This window comes from Urocampus carinirostris, chromosome 10, assembly GCF_059441175.1.
Source record: "Urocampus carinirostris isolate Australia breed hairy pipefish chromosome 10, RoL_Ucar_1.0, whole genome shotgun sequence".
Classification (NCBI taxonomy): domain Eukaryota; kingdom Metazoa; phylum Chordata; class Actinopteri; order Syngnathiformes; family Syngnathidae; genus Urocampus; species Urocampus carinirostris.
Window position 1 is genome coordinate 36325071 of NC_142358.1, and position 22315 is coordinate 36347385.

Below are 22315 nucleotides of genomic sequence, written 5' to 3' on the forward strand. Positions count from 1 at the left end.
AAGAAAATTATGTCTTGAGCCAATCTGTCATTTTCAGATGGTCTCAAAATGGCCGCCCACAGAGATGGATAAAAACAAGAGGGTTTTGTGTTTTTCATTAATTTAAAAAGGCAATATCATTCAAAATCCTTTGTCCAGACCAGTAAGATTGGAGAAACAATATTAGGATACCGAAAAGTATTTAACCACCAAGTCGTTTTTTGACGAAATGCTGATTTTCTCCACCTGACATTTACTTGGTGTGTCCCATTACTTTTGTCCACAACTTGAGTTAGAAAACTCCAGGGGGTAATCACACCAAAAAGGTCAATTTCCCCCAAAACAGAACAACGTGACCATGATTCATCGGCCCCCGGTTTGTTAACACGCTAGCCATGTGCTTTAAAAACGTGGCACTGTGATTGGTCGAATAAATGATTGGCGAAGACCAATGTGAAGCACTGTTGAATTATAGTGTACATTGGTACCTCTACTTACGAATGTTTTTACGTACCTAAACGGGAAAAAAATGCTTCTAGTTACAAAGGGGTTTTAGGATACAAAGTCAAAAATACAGTACATGCTGCTATTAAAATCTGCCTGGCAACCCAGTGCATATACGTGTATCCCAGCATACTCTTTATGTCACCGTCACAGTTCAGAGTTCAGAGGAGAAGGGGTTCGGGTAAGATAGCAGGGGTGAGGACACTGCCATCATTCAATCAGCCCAAATTGCTACATCTGCGTCTCACATTTCCCACAGATTGGCAAAAGCAGACATTATTGGATCAGTTTTTCAAGAAACACTAGACAAAAAAGTAAATCAATATTTTTGATATTTCCTTTATTCTTTTCTCTTTTTTTACCGTATATGCCTCTCTTTTTATGTTAATTTTGGAGTAATCTTATTTCAAGATATATTTGTTTCATGTTCTGAAGCACTTTTATGATTTATTGAAAAAATATACCGTACATTTGCGGGGCTTGGAACAGATTAACGCATTTACATTCAAAATCTGTCTCTACTTACAAATGTTCTAGACTAAGAAGCTATTCAAAAAACAGATAAAATGTGTTAGTAGAGGTACCACTGTATTTATTTTTAGGGTGCATGTTCTACCTTGGTGAATATCCGTAATGACTTTGAGTTTTGTTAGCATTACATGTGGAATAAACCTACTAGACCAAAAATGGGCAAACTATGGCTCACAGGCCACAGGCGGCACGTCCGTCTTTTAATCCGGCCCGCCAAACAAAAATGGTACTCATATACAGTACCCTTCAAAAGTTTGTGCTTTCCGTAAAAAGTCATTACTAAAATGAGTTGCAAAATAGATAGAAAACACGATAGAACAAACATTCTGCCGGGGGCCGGACCAGTAGATTAAAGAGGGAGAGAAAGAAACAAAGAGCAACAAAGGAAGCGAAAAAGAGACACAGAGAGTGGGAGAAAAGGGGTTGAAGAGAGAGAGAGAGAGAGAGAGAGAGAGAGAGAGAGAGAGAGAGAGAGAGAGAGAGAGAGAGAGAGAGAGAGTTCAGTGTCTTTTTTCGAGGCACCTGGATTTGGCAACATCAAGTTGACATATTTCAACCTGCAGCCTGTTTTTCTCTTGCGCTTCTCTGAGTGTTGCCTCGCGGGCCGGATTTATTCCCTTACCGGGCCTAATCTGGCCCGTGGGCCGCCTGTTTGACACCTGTGCTCTATGCCATTGTCATCCTGTTTTTTTCATTTCGCCATTATACACACAAAATAATATCAAAATCCCTGGATTACATTGCAAAAAAAAGGAAAAAATGAAATAGTGCTGTAGACTTCCAAATATTGCAGTAACAAAAGCAGGTTTGACATCAAAATGAAGTTGTTTGCGTAACATTCGTCCAAGCTCGCTCGTAGAGGATTAAACAAATGGACATGATAATTAGAGAGATTTGGGTTTGTTTGTTTGTTTGTTTGTTGGCTCTCTTCACTGGCTTTCTTTTTATTTACACATTTGGCTCAATATACGGCACTAGAAAATATGTACCCGAAAATAAAAAATGTTATGTCAATTGTGGGGGCAGCACGGCGGCGCAGTGGTTAGCGCATGTGCGGCACAGTTCATGTCTTGGGAACATCCTGCGTGGGTTCAAATCCAGCTACCGGACTTACTGTGCGGAGTTTGTATGTTCTCCCCGTGCTTGCGTGGGTTTCCTCCGGGCACTCCGGTTTCCTCCCACATTCCAGAAACATGCATTTCAGGTGAATTGGCCGGTCCAAATTGTCCCTAGGTGTGAATGAGTGAGTGAGTTGTCTGTCCCCGTGTGCCCTGCGATTGGCTGGCAACCAGTTCAGGGTGTCCCCCTGCCCACTGCCCGATGATTCCTGGGATGGGCTCCAGCACCCCCGCGACCCTACTGAGGATAAGTGGTGTAGCAGATGAGATGAGATGTCAATTGTGTTTCATATTTGTTTAATTTCGTGAACCATATTGCTGTGGTAGTGTGTTACGTTTCCAAAAATCTAGAATGACGCCCTAAGACAACAACATATATTGTTGTCGTGTATTTGATGTTAAAATAATGAACTAATTAAGTAATTATCTCTGGGATAGTTTATTAAAATAAGCAAAAATCACATTTGGCTGGCTTTTGCTGATTGTTATTTTTCAAATATTGTGGTGCACTTTCATGTTTAATGTCAATGTGAATACATATAATATGATGTACAAAACTAATATTTAAAGTTTCACGAATGAAAATTTTTTTTCTTTTATTGTATTTTAACGTTTACATGTATAGTTTATAATGATATGGTTATTTCAAATATTATAAATAAAGTAAAACCTTAAACAAACCAGCCAAATCATCATAAGGATATCAATATAATATTTTAATATATCTCAAAATCTAGATGTAGATATCTATATCTATAGATATAGATGTGTGTGTGTGTGTATATATATATATATATATATATATATATATATATATATATATATATATATATATATATTAGGGCTGCACCATTTTTGAGAAAAATGAATTGCGATTTTTCAGAGTTGTGTTGCAATTTTTAAGCGACTTTCGATTTTAAAAGAAAAGTGAATTTATGTGCTTGTGTCGTTTACAGCTAATAATATATAATATATATTGTATTGATTACTTCAAATAGTTTAAATATAGTTAACCAGCAAACCAAACACATAAACAAAATCATCATAAACACATTAAAATAAAATTTCATAGATGAAAACAAACATAATGTATATTTTGATATTTACATTTGTGTAATATGCTTTTTATATATATATATATATATATATATATATAAACAAAGTTAAATCCCTGAACAAACCAACAATCTAAATAAAAAAATCCTAGATTAAAATATATGCATTGATTGTTGTTTCTTATTTTAACATGGATAATATTAATATTTTAAATAAAAATCAAACCCAGAATAAAGAGACAAAAGTATCATAAGCCTAAAAACTGACCGATTGAAATATACATCGATTTTCTTTTCTTATTTTAAGATATATTCTTTTAATATTTTATCTATTTAAGAAAAAAACTTGGAACAAACCAACATTATGATCAATAGCCTAAAATTTCACAGAATAAATAGTATACATAGCTAGTTCTTATTTTTAACATTTTTAACATATATATTTTTAAATATTTTAAATAAATTAAAACCCCAAATGACTAAAACCCTCTAGAAAACATTAAAATAAAATATCACGATTTAAAATGTTAATTTTTTTCAAATATCATCAAACTATTAAGATACATGTATATTTTTATAATGAAATATTGTATATCCTATATTTTTACTTAATTTACATTGTGTCTCTACAAACAAGCAGTAAGTGGGTCAGTGTTTTGATGTTCTAGCTTACACAGGTACTCGTGCTAATAACAAATTACAAAAAAAACAAACCAAATGCATTTAAATCCGTTGTTCCGTTCCCATTTGCGGCCATCTGTTTCCAAACAAGAGGACTTAGCATCGATCGATGCGCGTCCTTCATCTCCTGATGACGATTAAGTCTTTAGATTCGGCCCCTGATTGAAATTGTTGCTTCTTTTACCCAAAAACCTCCCAAAAAAATAAAAAATACGAGACTTGAGTACAATTTTCATCCTTTTAACGCCACAGTCTGTCGTTGTGATACTGCTGTTTTTTTCTTTCATCCGTCTCTTTTTTCCTCTCTTTTCGGGAATTTTCCTGTGTTGTGCCTAATCTAACATGCCCCATGTCATTACTTGGTCCAAGAGCCCTAAGTTGGATTTGGGCCTGAAAGCATCACTAACTCTCCTCCCGCATCCCGCATCGCATCACGCATTCTTCTTCATTTTTCCCTTTTTTTTCCTTTCTCGTTATCTTTTTCAACATCTAACTCACAAAAAGAATGGAGGCCGTGTCCTCAGCCCATACTGGTCTTGGGCTTCATGGGTAAGGCTTTCACTCATTCCTTCCAGCTGAAATGTTTTAAAGGAGAAAAAAATGAAGTCAATAAAAAACTGTTGAGTCAATTCATAATTAAATATTCAAGCATATTACCGCCATTTTAGGACTGGATGTCTGTATATTTTCGTATTTAAGTTAATCAGGAAAATCACATGTTAGCTGTAACTTGTTGCCAGGGTCAGAAATCTACCTAGAGGCCTTCACAATCCATTCTGCAGGCCCTGGGGTTAAAAATGAAGTGTCGATAACACTGTTTGGTTCAGCCCACCCGATTTCAAGTTGGTGACACCGCGGCCTTCTAGAAGGCATAACAAAATGTCACCGGTTTCACAAACTATGATTGGCTAGGGCGGTGGTAAGGGAACTATCGCAATGAAAATCTGAGGAAAAAAATCCACAGGTCAGACTTTTTTTGTCCTAAATCGAATAAAAATAGGAAAGAAATACGACAGCACAGCCTCGGCTTTCGGCATTAGCGTCAATGCCGATTGAACAGATTCATTTGATGGAACTGATTCGCACGGGGAATCTGTACAACAGAGCAATTTAAATTTTCTCGAGGAAAGAAAGGAGGATGGATTTAATGCAAGAAAAAAAGGACTTTGGTGATTAAAATGTGGGTAATTTTATGAGGTTATTATTGATGCTTTTGTATATGTGTCACAGCTGTAGCTGCAGTAAAGGTTTTATAGCCATAAAGTAGTTATTGAGGCTTGGATTGAAGAACTACTGAAGGCCTATGAGTAAAATGCACGGCCCGCCACCTCTGTTCACGTCATACAGATGGTAAACTTCGTAGTATGTTATTCAAGATATATATTTATCATAATAAATCTTAATATGTTTAAATACTAGACACATTATTAGTTGTGTCATGTCTGTGGTTGCCCTATTCCGTTTTTATTTTCAATTGTTCGTTATATAACTTCTAATAAATATCCTAAAAATGAGCAACTTATACTCAAGTGTGGATTTAAATTCTTCATAATGCATTTTATAGTGACTTAAACTCCTGAGCGACTTATAGTCTGGAAAATACCCTAAATATTTTTCAAGGGAACCAGGTCAATTTTCTCCTTTAAATCATACCCATTTGCTCTGATGTCACTTCTCTGTATTATATAAACAGTGAAGAAAATAAGTATTTGAACACCCTGCTATTTTGCTATTTCTCCCACTAAAAATAATGGAGGGGTGTGAAATTTTCATCGTAGGTGCCCGTCTTAAGTTTGCATATGACCATTTGGATGTTACTGAGGAGCCATGGGAGAAAGTTTTGTGGTCAGATGAGACCAAAATAGATTTTTTTGGGTCATAATTCCACTAAGTGTGTTTAGAGGAAGAGGAATGAGAAGTACAATCCGAAGAACACCATGCCTACTGTGAAGAATGGGGGTGGTAACATCATACTTTGGGGGTGCTTTTCTGCACATTTGATAGGATGAGTGCACTGCATTAAAGAGAGGATGACTGGGTCCTTGTATTGTGCAGTTTTGGGGATCAACCTCCCTCCCTCAGTCAGAACATTGGAGATGGGTCGTGACTGGGTCTTCGAACACGACAACGACCTGAAGCACACAGCCAGGAAAACCAAGGAGTGGCTCTGTAAAACGCACATCAAGGTTCTAGCATGGCCCAGCCAGTCTTTAGACCTGAACCCAATCAAAAATCTTGGAGGGAGCTCAAACTCTTTTTTTTCTCAGTGATAGCCCAGAAACCTCACTGATCTAGAGAAGATCTGTGAGGAGGAATGGGCCAAAATCCCTCCTGCAGTGTGTGCAAACCTGGTGAAAAACTTCAGGAAACGTTTGACTTCTGTAATAGCAAACAAAGGCTACTGTACCAAATATTACCGTTCATTTTCTCAGGTGTTTCTGGATTTTTCTTTTTAGTTTATCTCTCTCACAGTGGACATGTACCCACGATGAAAATTTCAGACCCCTCCATGATTTCTAGCCGGGAGAAATAGCAAAAAGGCAGGGTGTTCAAATACTTACTTTCTTCACTGTAACTTGTGTTAGCGTGTGATGTTGTATTGGTGATTTTTAGCAAAACGACTGGATTTGTGATAGGCTAGCAGTATTGTAATATTATTGTTTTTTGTTTTTTAAACAGATGGAAACTGTAGATTGTTTTTAAATGTTTTCCTGGGTAAAACATGTTTTCTCACTTTGTGCTGGCAGTTTATATGAGTAGTTAAAGGACAATTCTAACAAGTTTAGGCTATCTTAGCACAGTAAATATTTGAAATTAATGAAATTGAATTATGAAGATCTATGACCACACTTTGGATTGAGGTATTGATTTAAGAATTGTGAAAATATAAAAAAGTCACTGTTATGAAAAAATATTGTGAAAATACGATTGAATGTATGATTCATAAATATCAAAAATATATATATATAAAAATGCTAATTATTTCAAATGTTTTACATGTTATGTATTGAATTCTTCAAACTTTTTTAGATTTTTTTGTTATGCGGCCAAATTAGGATGCAATTATATTTTCATTTTCGCTTATTTGAAATGTATTCAAGACACATTTGTATTCACAGATGCATTGGTAACTTTTTTTACATTTATTTAAATCTATTTGTTGTGGGGTTAGGGACACAAAGTATTGTGGATATAATTAAAACATCTCTCAAAATCCAACTATGGGAGCCCCAGAGTGCCAAAATAAATTATATCAAATCAGCACTTTAAAATTGAAAACATATTTTGCTTAAGTGCTGGAATTTATGCAGTGTGTTGTTTTTGTAAATACCTGATGTTCTTTGAAATGTCTTAATTGTATTATTAAATATTAGATAATATATTTAATATCATTTTACTCTTTTTTTAATAATGTATTTTCATTTCATTTGCATGGTTTATTTGAAAAAAAAAAGCAAACAAAGAAAAATCATTTTTACCCCAAACATCCTTTTCTATAATGGCCTTTTTATTACGTTTTACTGGAGAATGAATCCTGTTGTCAATCAAACTACAGGAGGCGGGGCTTTCGGGCAATCATGAATATTGAGCTTAAAGATCAACCTAATACTTTGATTTACAGCAGAATTCATCCTTCTGTAACAAAAAAAGCATATTAAAATAAACTGTTTTTTTAAAGCCTCTAAAAAAGTTTTAAATTAAAAATGTACATTACTCTGCAAAGTATAATATTTTTTTTTATAGAAGAGCAATGGAGAGCAATAAGCCGCAGCATCCATGTGCGCCGCCATCTTGCCAGATTTTAAAGGATAGTGATACCCTTTTCTAAAAGTGAATGGCTATATTACCTGATTACCTGTTATGTAGCAACCATTTTTTGATCAAAATATTTTTTTTATTAATTGTATTCTGGCAGTGGTGGTTTCTCTGCCAAACTAAAAATAATATTTAAATCATGTAAAAATGTAATCATATTTTGTCTATTAATACTTATAAAATAATTCCAAATTGTCTGTCGGCATCCTTACGATTTTTCCCCCCTTGGTTGCGCTGCTTCCAAAGGTGTGCTTTCATATTTAAGCATTTAATCAATCACATTTCAGCAATTACTTGTATCCAGGCTCAGAAATCTGCCCGGAGGCCTTCAACAACACTTCTGAAGGCCAGCATAGCATAACATGGTGTCCGTAACAAGTTTAGCCAATCAGATTTCAAGTTACCCAGACCACGGCCTTCTAGCAGGCGTAAGGAAACATCAGCTAGAGCGGCGGTATTGCACCAAAGTCTAAAATTCATTGTACTAAATTAAAATAACATTTATTTTTTCCACTTTACAGCTAACTTTTAACTCATCTGAACTGAACTATTAATATTCTAACGCAGAATCTCTAAAAAACACACAGCAAAATGTTAGTTAAAAATTTGACTTTTCAGTATAACAACTAACTCTGAAAGACAAGAATAAACCTTATGTTTGTTATAAACCATATTATTCCCCCAAAAAACACAGAATGAATGAAAATATTTACAGATCTACAACCTCTGTGAATCTCACATCACGAAAGGCCATCACTGAAGGCCTTGGTGTGAAATACATGGCTCCGCCACTGCATTTTGGCACTCATGGGCTTCCGTACAACTCCGTCCCCACTCTCAGCAATTGTCTGATCTGCCTTCCCTGTTTTGGCCTCCCTGCTCATAAACCAGGAGTCATCATTCATTCTCATCCAACAAATCATGTTCCCCATAATGACAACAAGCCTGGATGTATTGTATGAAATATCAAACAGCAGGGGGATTTTTATTTTTTTTCATTTCGAACGTTTTAAAGGCAGCTGCCGCAACAGGCAACAGATTTTGTTGAATGGTAATACCGTGAAAGCATGCCCGCTAGCCACCGTGTCGCGACCTTTGTGTGCTAGAATATGAGAAGAAAATCTGGCGTGCAAAAGCGAGCGCCACTCGTACTCTCGCTGCCAAGGTAGCTGTTGGAACGCTACCAGCCGTGGATTAAACAGCGGATTCGTGGCAGGAAACGGTAACTAATGAAGTCGGCACTACCGCCGCACGCGCCGGTGTCATAATACAGTGGTGCTGCTTAATATCAGTTTAATATACAGGTCCTTTTTAAAAATTAGCATAGTGTGATAAAGTTCATTATTTTCCAAAGTATAATGATTAAAAATGAAAGTTTCATATAACTTGGATTCATTGCACACCAACTGAAATATTTCAGGTCAAGCCCTTAATCACAAGGAGTCTCAAAGGGCTGCACAGACTATTGCAAACCACAAACTATTATTTCACCATCCCCTGATCTAAAACCTACATGAGGGCAAGGAAAAACTCAAAAACCTCAGTCAAGCCAAGTCATGTTTATTTGTACAGCCCTTAATAACAAAGAGTCTCAAAGGGCTGCACAGACCACAGATTATTGCCAACCACAGACTACTATGACACACCCCCTGATCTAAAACCTACACGAGGGCAAGGAAAAACTCAAAAACCTCATTCAAGCCAAGTCATGTTTATTTGTATAGCCCTTAATCACAAAGAGTCTCAAAGGGCTGAACAGACCACAGATTATTGCCAACCACAGACTACTATGACACACCCCCTGATCTAAAACCTACATGAGGGCAAGGAAAAACTCAAAAACCTCAACATGAGGAAAATGAAGAAACCTTGAGAAGGGACCGCAGATGAGGTATTCCCCCTTCCAGGATGACCAGGCTGAAATGGATGTTGCAATAACAAATAATACACGGATACTGTCAACATGAATATACGTGTGTTCAAGCCTAGATTTAAACAGCTTCAAGTCAAGTCAAGTCATGTTTATTTGTATAGCCCTTAATCACAAAGAGTCTCAAAGGGCTGCACAGACCACAGATTATTGCAAACCACAAACTATTATGACACCATCCCCTGATCTAAAACCTACATGAGGGCAAATAATCCACAGATATTGTCAACATAAAATATAGGTTATTCATATGCTATAGAATAGAAGTGTGTTTTAAGCTTAGATTTAAACATTTTCACTGAGGTTGCAGATCGAATCTCAGGGGGAAGAGCATTCCACAGCACCGGGGCCCGAATGGAGAACGCTCTCAAACCTTCGGATTTCTTCTTGGCTCTTGGGATCACTACTAGACCAGCATTTTCAGAGCGAAGGCTCCGCACCAGAGCATAGGGGGAAATTAAATCTGAAAGATATGAGGTAGCAAGTCCATGCATGATTTTGTATCCTACCAACAGAACCTTAAAATTACATCTTAAGCTAACAGGGAGCTAATGCAGGTTAGCTAAAATGGGGGTAATGTGATCTAACTTTCTTTTCCTTGTTAAAAGCCTCGCTGCGGCATTTTGTACCAGCTGAAGGCTCTTGATTTTGGACTTCGGGAGACCGGAGAATAGTGCATTACAGTAATCGAGACGGGAGGTAACAAACGCATGAATTATAATCCCCTCATCCGACTTGGATAGCATAGGGCGAATTTTAGCAATGTTACCAAGATGGAAGAAAGCTGTTCTAGCAATATACTTAACGTGTGTTTTGAAAGGACAGATCGGGGTCAAATATGACACCTAAATTTTTGACTGAGTCATTCTGGGTGATATTACATTTGTCAATATTCAGATCAGTTTTTGAGAACAAGTCACGGCATTTAGATGGACCAATAACTAACATTTCGGTCCTTTCAGAGTTAGGGCGCAAGAAGTTGAGTGAGATCCATTCTTTTATCTCAGTGAGGCAGGCTTCCAAATTTCCACAGTTTACTATGGCAGATTCCTTTCACTGAGGTTGCAGATCGAATCTCACATGGAAGAGCATTCCACAACACCAGGACCCGTTTGGAGAACGCTCTCGAAACTGCGGTTCTCTTCTTGGCTCTTGTCTTATATTGTTTTAATAGTAAAGATGTTGGCATACAGCTCATGAAAACCCAAAATTCCTATCTCAAAAAATTAGCATATCATGAAAAGGGGCTCTATACAAGCTATTGACCTAACCTATCTGAGTCGCTGAGTTCACTCTCCACACCTGCAAATGATACCTGAGGCTGTTTAAAACTCCAGGCCTGGTTCATTACTCAAAATCCCAATTCTGGGTAAGACCGCTGACATGACTGCTGTCCAGAAGGCCACCATTGACACCTTCGAACAAGAGGGTAAGACACAACATGAGATCATTGAGCAAATTGGCTGTTCCCAGAGTTCTGTATAAAAGCACCTCAATAGGATGAAAAAAAGTGTGTCAGAAAACACTGGACAACCACAGGGATCAGAATGGAGATTTTCATTTTCAGCTGAAATAGCCAGCGTCCAGGAATAAACCAGGGCGGAGCCCCCACACCCCCACCGCCCCCCAAAAAAACCTGGGTTTTAGGCAATTTACTTGTCCAAAACCATGCTTATATTTATCATTTAAGTAACATTTTTAGAAGATTAAAATAATTTGCCCACATAACTGATTTTTTTGTAAATACTGCAAGATAAGTTCAAATGCAGTTCAGTCCCTGCAGCTTGTGCGACAATGCGGCCAATTTTTCTAACGGCCGCCAGGGTGCGCCAGAGCAATAAAGGAAAGAGTGAGACAGTCGGATTTTGAATTTGTTTGCTACGCAAGAGAAAAAGTGAAAAAGTCGGAATGCCTTTGGGGTTCAAAAACAGCGGAAATCCGCGGATCCGCGGAAAATTCTGATCCCTGCAACCAAGAGGTGACAGTTTCCTAAGGAAAATTGTGGAGAACAGTCGATTCCAGACCCTGGGCGACCTAAAGAAGCAGCTGTAATGAGTCTGAAGTAGAAAAATCTAGAGCCACAATGCACAAGGATGTGCAGAAAATGGGCTACAGACGCCACATCCCCGAAGTCAAGCCACTTTTGAACCAGAAACAGCAGCAGAAACGTCAGTCCTGGGCGACAGAGAAGCAACACTTGACTGTTGCTCTGTGGAGCAGAGTACTTTTTCGGACAAGAAGCAAATTTTGCATGTTCTTTGGAAATCAAGGTGTCTGGAGGAAGACCGGAGAGAAGGAAATGCCAAAATCCGAAGTCCAGTGTCAACTACCCACAGTCATTGATGGTCTAGGGCAGGGTTGGGGAACAAGTTTGACACAAAGAGCCGAAATGTTTAACTGTGAGAGTCATAGAGCCACACCACGCACTGACCTGCCACGACAGACAGACACACACAATTAAAAACATTATTTCCCATGACACACTCCTCTCCTTTTAATACAAGTATCGTTCTTTTATTGATTTCAAGGAAAGTGTCCACCCTCAATACACACAAAAAAAAGAGCCACAGTATAAAGAAAATCTGATGAAGTAAAGGGCCGCATTCTTATTGGCCAATAGCCATGTGTTCGCCATCTTTGGTCTAGGGAGACATGTCACCTGCTGGTGTTGGTGCACTAGTTTTATCAAGTGCAGGATCAACGCAGCTTGCTATCAGGAGATTTTGAAGCACTTCAAGGTTCCATCTGCTGAAAACCTTTATGGAAATGAAGATTTTATATTTCAGCACGACCTGGCACCTGCTCACAGTGGCAAAACTATTGTTAAAGCTTTACTGACCATGGTGTTACTCCTTTCAATTGGCCTGCCACTCTCCTGACCTGAACCCCATAGAGAATCTGTGAGATAATGTGAAGAGGTTGAGAGACACCAGACCCAACACTGTGGATGAGCTTAGGGGCGCTGTCGAAGCATCCTAAACCTTTGTAACACCTCAGCAGCGTCATATGCTTCCAAGCCACACTGTACTGAAGCAGTCATTTCTGCAAAAGGATTTTCGACTAAGTATTGAGTGCATGAATGAACAGTTATTTGAAGGTTGACTTTTTTATAAAATAAACAACACCTTTTTTATTGGTCAGATGAAATATGCTGATTATTTAGATAGATAGATAGATAGATAGATAGATAGATAGATAGATAGATAGATAGATAGATAGATAGATAGATAGATAGATAGATAGATAGATAGATAGATACTTTATTCATCCCCGGAGGGAAATTCACATTTCCAGCAGCATCCCTGAGCTGAGAACAATACAATAATAAATAATAATAATAATAATAATAATAATAATAATTTCCTTTGTATTGTCATTCTTTGTAACAATGTACACAGAACGAAATGTCGATACACCTGACCCGTTGTAGCGAGTCGATGCAGCCGCAGCCAACAGAGGGCGCCGCCATTATACCAATTAGAAGCAAAAAGAATACAATATACAAATACCCAGTGTGACGTGCAAATGCCCACTGTAGAGTGTTATATAGAATATCTAAATAGTGCTACACAGAATACATATTGCAATAAAATTTGGTAATATGCAATGTAGGTGGTGTGGTTTAATGTGGGCTTTTACTCTGCCGGGTAGAGTTAAAGAGCCTCATGGCATGAGGAAGAAAAGATCTCTACAGTCTGTCCATAGTACAAGAGAGTGACAGCAGTCTGTCGCTGAAACTGCTCTTCTGTCTGGAGATAATGCTGTGTAGTGGATGCGATGGATTGTCCATGATTGACCGCAGCTTTTCCAGTGCCCGTCTCTCGGCTACTGTTGTCAGGCTGTCGAGCTCTGTGCCCACAAAAGAGCTCGCTTTCCTAGCCAGTTTATTGAGACGAGAGGCATCCTTCTTCTTGACGCTGCCTCCCCAACACGCTGCCGCATAGAAGAGGGCGCTTGCCACTACTGTCTCATAGAATATAATCAGGAGCTTTTTGCAGATTTTGAAGGAGGCCAGCCTTCTGAGGAAGTAAATTTAAGATTATTTGGAATTGTATATGTTTGCTTACTATTTCTGCCAAAATCATCAATATTAAAACAATATAAGGCTTGAACTACTTAATTTGCGTGTAAATGAATGTAAAACATATGAAAGTCTAATGTTTATCAGTACATTACAGAAAATAATGAACTTTATCACAAGATGCTAAATTTTTTTAGAGGGACCTGTACTAAACCCCAGGGACACAACATTTATCGCTTTTTATGTCAAGATCGCGAGGTGAAATTGACTTATAGCGGGGGCAGGGTTGGGAGTGTTATTGCTAAACTGTACTTACTAGTTACTTTATTTAAAAAGTATCGTAAATTCCAAACTACATGTTGCGCATGATTAAAAGCCGCATGAGCAAATCTAGGGAAGAAACTCAACATTGTTTTTGTTCAAGCCACACTGGATTTTAAGCCGCAGGCTAAAGCAGCCATTAAACAAAGGAACTCATCCACGTCCATTTCTTACATAAAAAAATCAGTGGTGTGGACGAGGCAATCCAGCTATTGAATAGATTGTTAATTTCAGTTTCTCATTTTATAGTTGTAAATTTGGCTTTTAAGCGAGTATATATGGTAGGGAGAATATCTCCATAAGGATGAATTCAGCGACCTCATACTCTGTGGTTGAGACTGCAGCGCCGTAATTGTATTTTCTAGGTAAATATAAACACCCTTAGGGGGGTGATTCCACCTGAGAGATGAATCTAGACAATGTAAGTGAAGCAAGAGGACCTCAACAATGAGAGGTCACCAGAAGTAATCATCTGCTTTTAAAAGTAGTAGAGTCATGCCATAGCACAACAAGTAGTAACGATAGTAGAGTTCCAGCATTTTATTAACGCATTACAGTACTCGTTACTCGTGTTGATCCCATTTCAGGAACCTTTGCACTGGGTTGGTCCCAACGGTAGTCGGGGGTCTACCGTACAACAGGAAAGCGTGTAGAATAAACAAAATAATGGTGTCATTACACTTGATCTTTGCTTTTTCAACTTGGGGCTAAATACATTAGATTTTGAGATGCATAAGCTACAGGTAAAAGTCACACCTGCAGATGTTTTTTTTTTTTTTTTCAACTTGAAAATGTTGATGTTTTGTGTCTGGCTTTGCAGACGAGAGACACGGCACCCTGCGGCTGAGCAACCTGACCAAAAGCATGTCGGGGAAATACATCTGCAGAGCCAGCAACACAGCCGGTTCCGACAGCTGCTCCATTAACCTGGAGGTTATCACTTGTGTGTACACGCAAGCACATGCAAAAACACACAAAAACACAGACTAACTACACTAGCTTTCAAAAATTTGGGGTTATTTAGAAATAATACAATTTTTAAAGTAAAAGTACTGGGGTTTTTTTTCCAATGATGATTACATTAAACTATCACACTGGATTTTGAGGCACACCCCTAAATAGGGCTGCACGATTTTGAGAAAAAACCTAGTTGCGATTTTTCAGACCAGTGTTGCAAACTCAATGCGATTTTCTGTGCTATTTTTTTTTTCTATTTTTGTAAGTACTTAACCCTTGGGTTCATGACCTACCAGTACATATAATATTCCATGAGTGGAGTCGGTAATTAGTAGGGGGTGGGATAAAAATACTAATGGCATCATATCATACACATGTTTTATGAGGAATACTTGGGATATGACAGGATTACAACTTTTTTATTTTTGAAGATTTTTAAGAATAACAATTTTGTGATCTAAACCTCTATTACTTTGGTTCAGTCTGCCCACCTGTGAAAAATAAAGACAGAAGTCTGAGTTCGGGTCGGAGTGAGACTTTATTTTTCTTCTTGCAAGAAGGACATCGGCCAAATGTGTGTTAGTCACCGTTTATTCCCCCTTTTTATGCACTCTCACGACTGGGAGTGTGAAGCAGGATATGACTAGAAAATAAAGACAGCTGGATCATGAGTTTAAACACAATGAACAATGGTGTCCTTTACACAGTGTGCGAAACAGGATATAACGGGCAAAAGAGCACAGATATTGGAAATCTCATTTGATAGATAAAAGTGTGACTTTTAGTTTTTCACAAGTTTTGGAACGGTAGTTTACACACAAGATATATTTATAAGCTCATGTTGTTGTTGTTGTTGTTGTTGTGCAGCTTCCAACGCGGGCATGATAGCTGCGGCCACTCTGGGCTCCATGGTGGGACTCGTCGCCATGGTCCTCTTTCTTATATGCGTCCTCAGGAGGAGGCGGGACAACGAGGACGAGACAGCCAATGAGATCAAGTGAGAAATCTGTGTGGGAAGTCCATTTGGGGATGGGTCATAAATTGGGTTAAACGGTGAATCCGTGAGATTATCTGTACCGATTAACTCCAGTTCCTCATCTTGGTTAGACTGCAAAGAAGAACATATTCATTTTACTGTATACTCTAAAATATACATTATTATTTACCAATGAGAAAAAACTGAATTGTTGAAAATAATGTAACGTAATTTAGCTGATTTTCTTTGCTTTGTTAACGGAAAAAGTTTATCACATAATAAAATAAATATGTTTCAGGAAAAAAAGTCTTAAAAGGAAAAAACAATAATAAACAGGGTAAAAATGAACATGGACAAGTTTGCTCAATTTGTGCAATTTTTATTTCTTTTACAAGAAAAAAAGGGGTACAAATATGGTAAAAAATATCTGCATACGGTATAATTGTGATAATTGTGTTAATTTTGTGAATATATATATATATAGAGAGAGAGAGAGAGAGAGAGAGAGAGAGAGAGAGAGAGAGAGAGAGAGAGAGAGAGAGAGAGAGAGAGAGAGAGAGAGAGAGAGAGAGAGAGAGAGAGAGAGAGAGAGATATTCAAACAATATTCAAAATGAAAATACTTTTTTTTTCCCTTACCTTATTAGAAAAAAATAACTGTGATATATTATTTAGCTGGACTGGTGTAATTGTAACAAACGTTTTGACATTTAGTAATATAAGAAAAAAAGTGTTGAATAAGAAAAATCTGAAAACGTAATCTTAATTCATGTTTTATTGTTCACACTTTACTAGGAAAAAAAAAAAAAAAATATATATATATATATATATATATATATATATATATATATATATATATATACTGGACTGTCTCAGAAAATTAGAATATTGTGATAAAGTTCTTTATTTTCTGTAATGCAATTAAAAAAACTAAAATGTCATACATTCTGGATTCATTACACATCAACTGAACTATTTCAAGCCTTTTATTATTTGAATATTGCTGAATTTGGCTTACAGCTTAAGAAAACTCAAAAATCCTATCTCAAAATATTAGAATATCATGAAAAAGTATACAAGTAGGCTATTCAACTAATCACCTGAATCATCTAATTAACTCGAAACACCTTGCGAGGGTTTCCTGAGCCTTAAAAACACTCAGTTTGGTTCAGTAAACTAAATCACAAGTATGGGGAAGACTGTTGATCTGTCTGCTGTCCAGAGGACCATCATTGATACCCTCCATCAGGAGGGTAAGACACAAAAAGAAATTTCTCAAAGAGCAGGCTGTTCACAGAGTGCAGTTTCAAAGCATATCCACAAAAAGTCTGTTGGAAGGGAAAAATGTGGCCGGAAACGCTGCACAACCAAGAGAGATGACCGCAGCCTTAACAAAATTGTGAACAAGAGCCGCTTCCAGAATTTGGGGGAGCTTCAAAGACAGTGGGCTGAAGCTGGAGTCCAGGTATCAAAAGCCACAGTTCACAGACGTGTCCGGGAAATGGGCTACAATAGCCGTATTCCCATGGTCAAGCCACTTCTGAACTCAAGACAACGGAAGAAGCGTCTGACTTGGGCTATGGAGAAGAAGCACTGGACAGTTGCAGAGTGGTCCAAAGTCCTCTTTTCAGACGAAAGCAAGTTTTGCATTTCATTTTGAAGTCAAGGCGCCAGAGTCTGGAGAAAGGCTGGAGAAGAGCAAAATCCAAGTTGCTTGAAATCCAGTGTGAAGTTCCCACAGTCAGCAATGGTTTGGGGAGCCATGTCAGCTGCTGGTGTTGGTCCACTGTGTTTCATCAAGTCCAGAGTAAATGAAACTGTGTACCAAGAGATTTTAGAGCACTACATGCTTCCATCTGCTGAAAAGCTCTATGGAGATGAGTATTTCATTTTCCAGCATGATCTGGCACCTGCCCACAGTGCCAAAACCACCAGTAACTGGTGCACTGACCATGGCATCACTGTCCTTGATTGGCCTGCTAATTCCCCTGACCTGAACCCCATCGAGAATTTGTGGGGTATAGTTAAGAAGAAGATGAAAGACACCAGACCTGCAAATGCAAATGAGCTGAAGGCCGCTATCGAAGCATCCTGGGCATCAATAACACCTCAGCAATGCCACAGGCTGATTGCCTCCATGCCACGCCGGATTGATGCAGTAATCCGTGCAAAAGGATTCCCAACCAAGTACTGAGTGCATCAATGGACATTTTCAAATGTTTGATTTAGTTTTGCTGTTATAAAATTATTTTTTTTACTTGGTCCGAGGAAGTATTCTAATATTTTGAGATAGGATTTTTGAGTTTTTTTCAGCTGTAAGCCAAAATCAGCAATATTCAAATAATAAAAGGCTTGAAATAGTTCAGTTGATGTGTAATGAATCCAGAATGTATGACATTTTTTTTTTTTTAATTGCATTACAGAAAATAAAGAACTTTATCACAATATTCTAATTTTCTGAGACAGTCCAGTATATATATATATATATATATATATAGAGAGAGAGAGAGAGAGAGAGAGAGAGAGAGAGAGAGAGAGAGAGAGAGAGAGAGAGAGAGAGAGAGAGAGAGAGAGAGAGAGAGAGAGAGAGAGAGAGAGAGAGAGAGAGAGAGAGAGAGAGATATTCAAACAATATTCAAAATGAAAATACTCTTTTTTTTTCCTTACCTTATTAGAAAAAAATAACTGTGATATATTATTTAGCTGGACTGGTGTAATTGTAACAAACGTTTTGACATTTAGTAATATAAGAAAAAAGTGTTGAATAAGAAAAATCTGAAAAAGTAATCTTAATTCATGTTTTATTGTTCACACTTTACTAGGAAAAAAAAAAAAAATATATATATATATATATATATGGTCTAACATATCTGCCGTATCATATAATTTAGATTATTTTATGTTTTTTTTATTATAGTAGAATAAGAAAATACATATATCAAATGAAAAATATCAATATAATTAAGTATTATTTCCTTTACTAGAATTTAAAGTATAGTAAAAGGTATCTGCTATCTGCTACATATTATTTTGCTCCTTTGGAGCTTGTTTTCTTTACAAAAAACATTTAAAATGTAGTATCATAAGAAACGATATGTTGAATGAAAAATGATTTGAGTATTATTGTCTTTATTAGAAAAATATATATAGTAAAATTTGTTATTCACGCGTTTGCAGAGGAGACTTTTTGAAATGGTTTTATATTTTTTTGTGTTTCTTTTTTGATGCTATTCATTTTACGAGAGAGCATTTATCAAGATTTTCAAAATAATATTTTGAATCAGACAAATCATTCTTAATTGTCTAATTTCATTTATTATTTCTACCAATCGCAATTGCCCTTTTTAAGCGATAATAGACCTTAAAAAAAACAATACGGCACCTATTTACTTACATCAAGAGACTATGTAAAAAATAATGTTAATTCATAGGTTTTATTTACCAAATAACACAAACAATTCTTTCAGCATCTTAGTTATGTCCCCATTTGGAGTAAACGTAATGTTGCTTATTATATGGAGCAGTGTATTATTTGAGAGGAAAATATATCCCTGTACAAAAATTGTTATACTCATACACGATTTGAAATATATCCAAAAATGAACAAAATATGGGTAAAAAAGTATAAGTAGACAGGTATGATCATTGTACGCTAGCAGGATTGGGTAGGGTTACTTTAACTGGATTACTTTCAATTACTTTTGGATTACTCTAATAACAAATATGCTAATAAGAGACAAAAGAAACTAAATATGAATAAAATGATGACTCTCAACACGTGGTAAGCTTTCTCTCCTGGCTTTGATCTCAAAACGAACATAAAATGCGACAGAACAAAATGAAAAGAAATCCAAACAGCTTGCCAACATCATTTTTGCTGTTCCATGTATTCCGTTACTCCCCAAGCCTGCACAAAATGTAGTTATTTTATTCATATTTAGTTTCTTTTGCCTTTTATTAGCATATTTGGTATTGGAGTCATCCAAAAGTAATTGAAAGTAATCCAGTTAAAGTAACCCTACCCAACCCTGTACGCTAGTTTGTGCTGGATAGAGAGCTATTTTTAATTCTGTCTGTATTAAACTGCCCCCTATTGGCTGAAAGATGTACAGCAGAAAAACTTGGTTGTTTCCTTTCAGGGAGGACGCTCAAGCTCCCAAACGCGTATCGTGGGCAAAAAGCAACACAGGCTCAGACATTGTATCCAAAAACGGCACGCTATCGTCCATCGCCACCAGCCCCCGGCCTGGAGACCACCCCCACTTGCAACGCCAGCCCGCCTACCATTATCCATACTCGCCCTCGTCTACCACCGATACGGGCTCCGTCATCAACGCCTACCAGCTCCGCCCGGGTGAGGCCAACACCCTACGCGGGCTACCGGGCTACAACGCGGGCGGCACGCCCTCGCGTAAACAGAAACGGCCCCTTTCCGCCAACGGGGGGCCACCCCAGGTGGTGCGGATGCCCCCTGTCAGGACGGAGGGCCCCCAGCCTCAGATCCCGCCCGCTTTCACGGGGTCCCCACAAGCCAGTTCTTCGTCCACGCTTACCCGGACCGGCACGGTGGCTGTCATGGTGCCTGCGCAGAGCCAGGCGGGGTCCTTGGTGTAGCCTGCCATTGTACGAGAAGGAGCAAGGGCGGGTTGGGACATTTTCTGCCTTGTAATTGGACAATGGTGACCTCCTGCAAGGGCGTTCAGTTTGTTTATACTACTGACTTTGATTTTCACTCCAGATGGTTTTAGTCAGGGCAAAGTTGTGTAGATATTCGGCAGTCTTGTGAATCAAGGGTCTCAAACTCAAGTCAAGTCACGTCACATTTATTGTACAGCCCTTAATTTCAAAAAGTTTTAAAGGACTACACAAGCCGCAATTACAACATCCCCTCATTTGACACCTGTATTAGGGCAAGACTCAAAAACCTGTTTAACATAGTAGACACTCATCATAAGGAGAGAAGATATTAATAGATTTTGAACTTGCAAGGAGGGCAGGGAAAGGAGCCTTCAGATGAAAGAAATTATATCCTAAATCCCTTCCCTAAACCCCCTCTTCTTATCAAATATTCAAAGTTACTGAAAAACAAATCAGCCCTAAGGGGCTCTGGATATCAAAGAACAGCAACATGATTGGCCGATAGCGACAATGATGTAATGATCAAATCGGGTGCGCAATAATAGTCCAAATAATATCTCCTTTGCATTTGTCCAAGATAAGTGGTTTTTATCACTCACCATGCGGAAAATAAGAAACCTCGAGAAGGGGTCACACACAAAGTAATCCCACTTCCAGGATGACCAAAAGATGTCAATAGATGGGGCAATGGGTAACAATACACAAAATGTGGTCAACAATAATAATAGGAAACAACTAAGCTGAGATAATTTAAGATCGGGTTAGCGGGCACCTCAGCTGTCTTTAGGGGGCACTGTGGTGTCCTTGGGCACCACGTTGGAGACCCCTGGTCTAGATTTAAACCCGTCCACTAAAGTTGCAGCTCCTATCGAGTTTTTTTGCTGCACTGAGGCCCGAATGAAAAACTCTGGAGCCTGTAGATTTCTTCTTGGATCTTGGAGTCACTAGTAGACCAGCATTTTCCAAGTGGAGGCTCCAAACAGGAACATTGGGCATGACTAAATCGGAAAGATAAGAGGGGGCAAGTCCTCGCAAAATTTTGTATGTTAGTATTAGATTCTTAAAATCACATTGTAAAATGGACATGGAGCCGGTGCAAGTCGTCAAAACTTGGATTAATATGATCAAAATGTTTTGTCCTTGTCAAAATTCACGTTTTAAACCAGCTGCCAAGATTTTATGCAAGACTGGAAGACCAGAGAGTAATGCATTCCAGTAATCAGGCAGAGAAGTAATAAACACATGATATTCATATTTTATATATTATTTATTAAAATCTCAGCATCTGATTTCGACAGCATGATCTGCACCGCTCATCCTCAGTAGGGTCACGGGGGTTCTGGAGCCCATTCTAGCTATCTTCAGGCTGTGGGCAGGGGACACCCTGAACTGGTTGCCACCCAGAGACAGACAAGTCACTCGCTCATTCACACCTAGGGACAATTTGGACCGGCAAATCCACCTGAAATGCATGTTTTTGGAATGTGAGAGGAAACTGGAGTGCCCGGGGGAAACCCACGCAAGCACGGGGAGAACATGCAAACTCCGCACAAGAAAGTTTAATCCCAGCCGGTAGCTGGATTTGAACCCACACAGGAGGTTCCCATGACCTCAGAACTGTGCCGCGGACGCGCTGACCACCCAGTCGCAGTGCTGCCGGAAAATAGCTATTTTCGCTATATTTTTTCTCCTGTAACTGAAACGACCGAATAAGACCAAATATTACACAGAGATTTCCTGTCGCCTGGGGCCCATTTGATAATGATAGTTCAAGTCCCGCACGGCGGCG

General features: G+C 38.2%; 1 protein-coding gene across 2 annotated transcripts in view; it reads left to right on the forward strand.

Moving 5' to 3' along the window:
* Positions 1-21933, forward strand: part of esamb (endothelial cell adhesion molecule b) — a 161084-nt gene extending 139151 nt beyond the window's left edge. The window contains exons 5-8 of one of the 2 annotated variants that reach the window (XM_088345373.1): positions 4373-4417; positions 14777-14899; positions 15781-15910; positions 20028-21933. In XM_088345373.1, the coding sequence (XP_088201499.1) occupies positions 4373-4417; positions 14777-14899; positions 15781-15910; positions 20028-20502 (773 nt within the window). In that variant the 3' untranslated portion in view covers positions 20503-21933. The remainder of the gene's footprint in view (positions 1-4372; positions 4418-14776; positions 14900-15780; positions 15911-20027) is intronic. The other variant, XM_088345371.1, reaches the window with a different exon arrangement.
* The last annotated feature ends 382 nt before the right edge of the window (positions 21934-22315 follow it).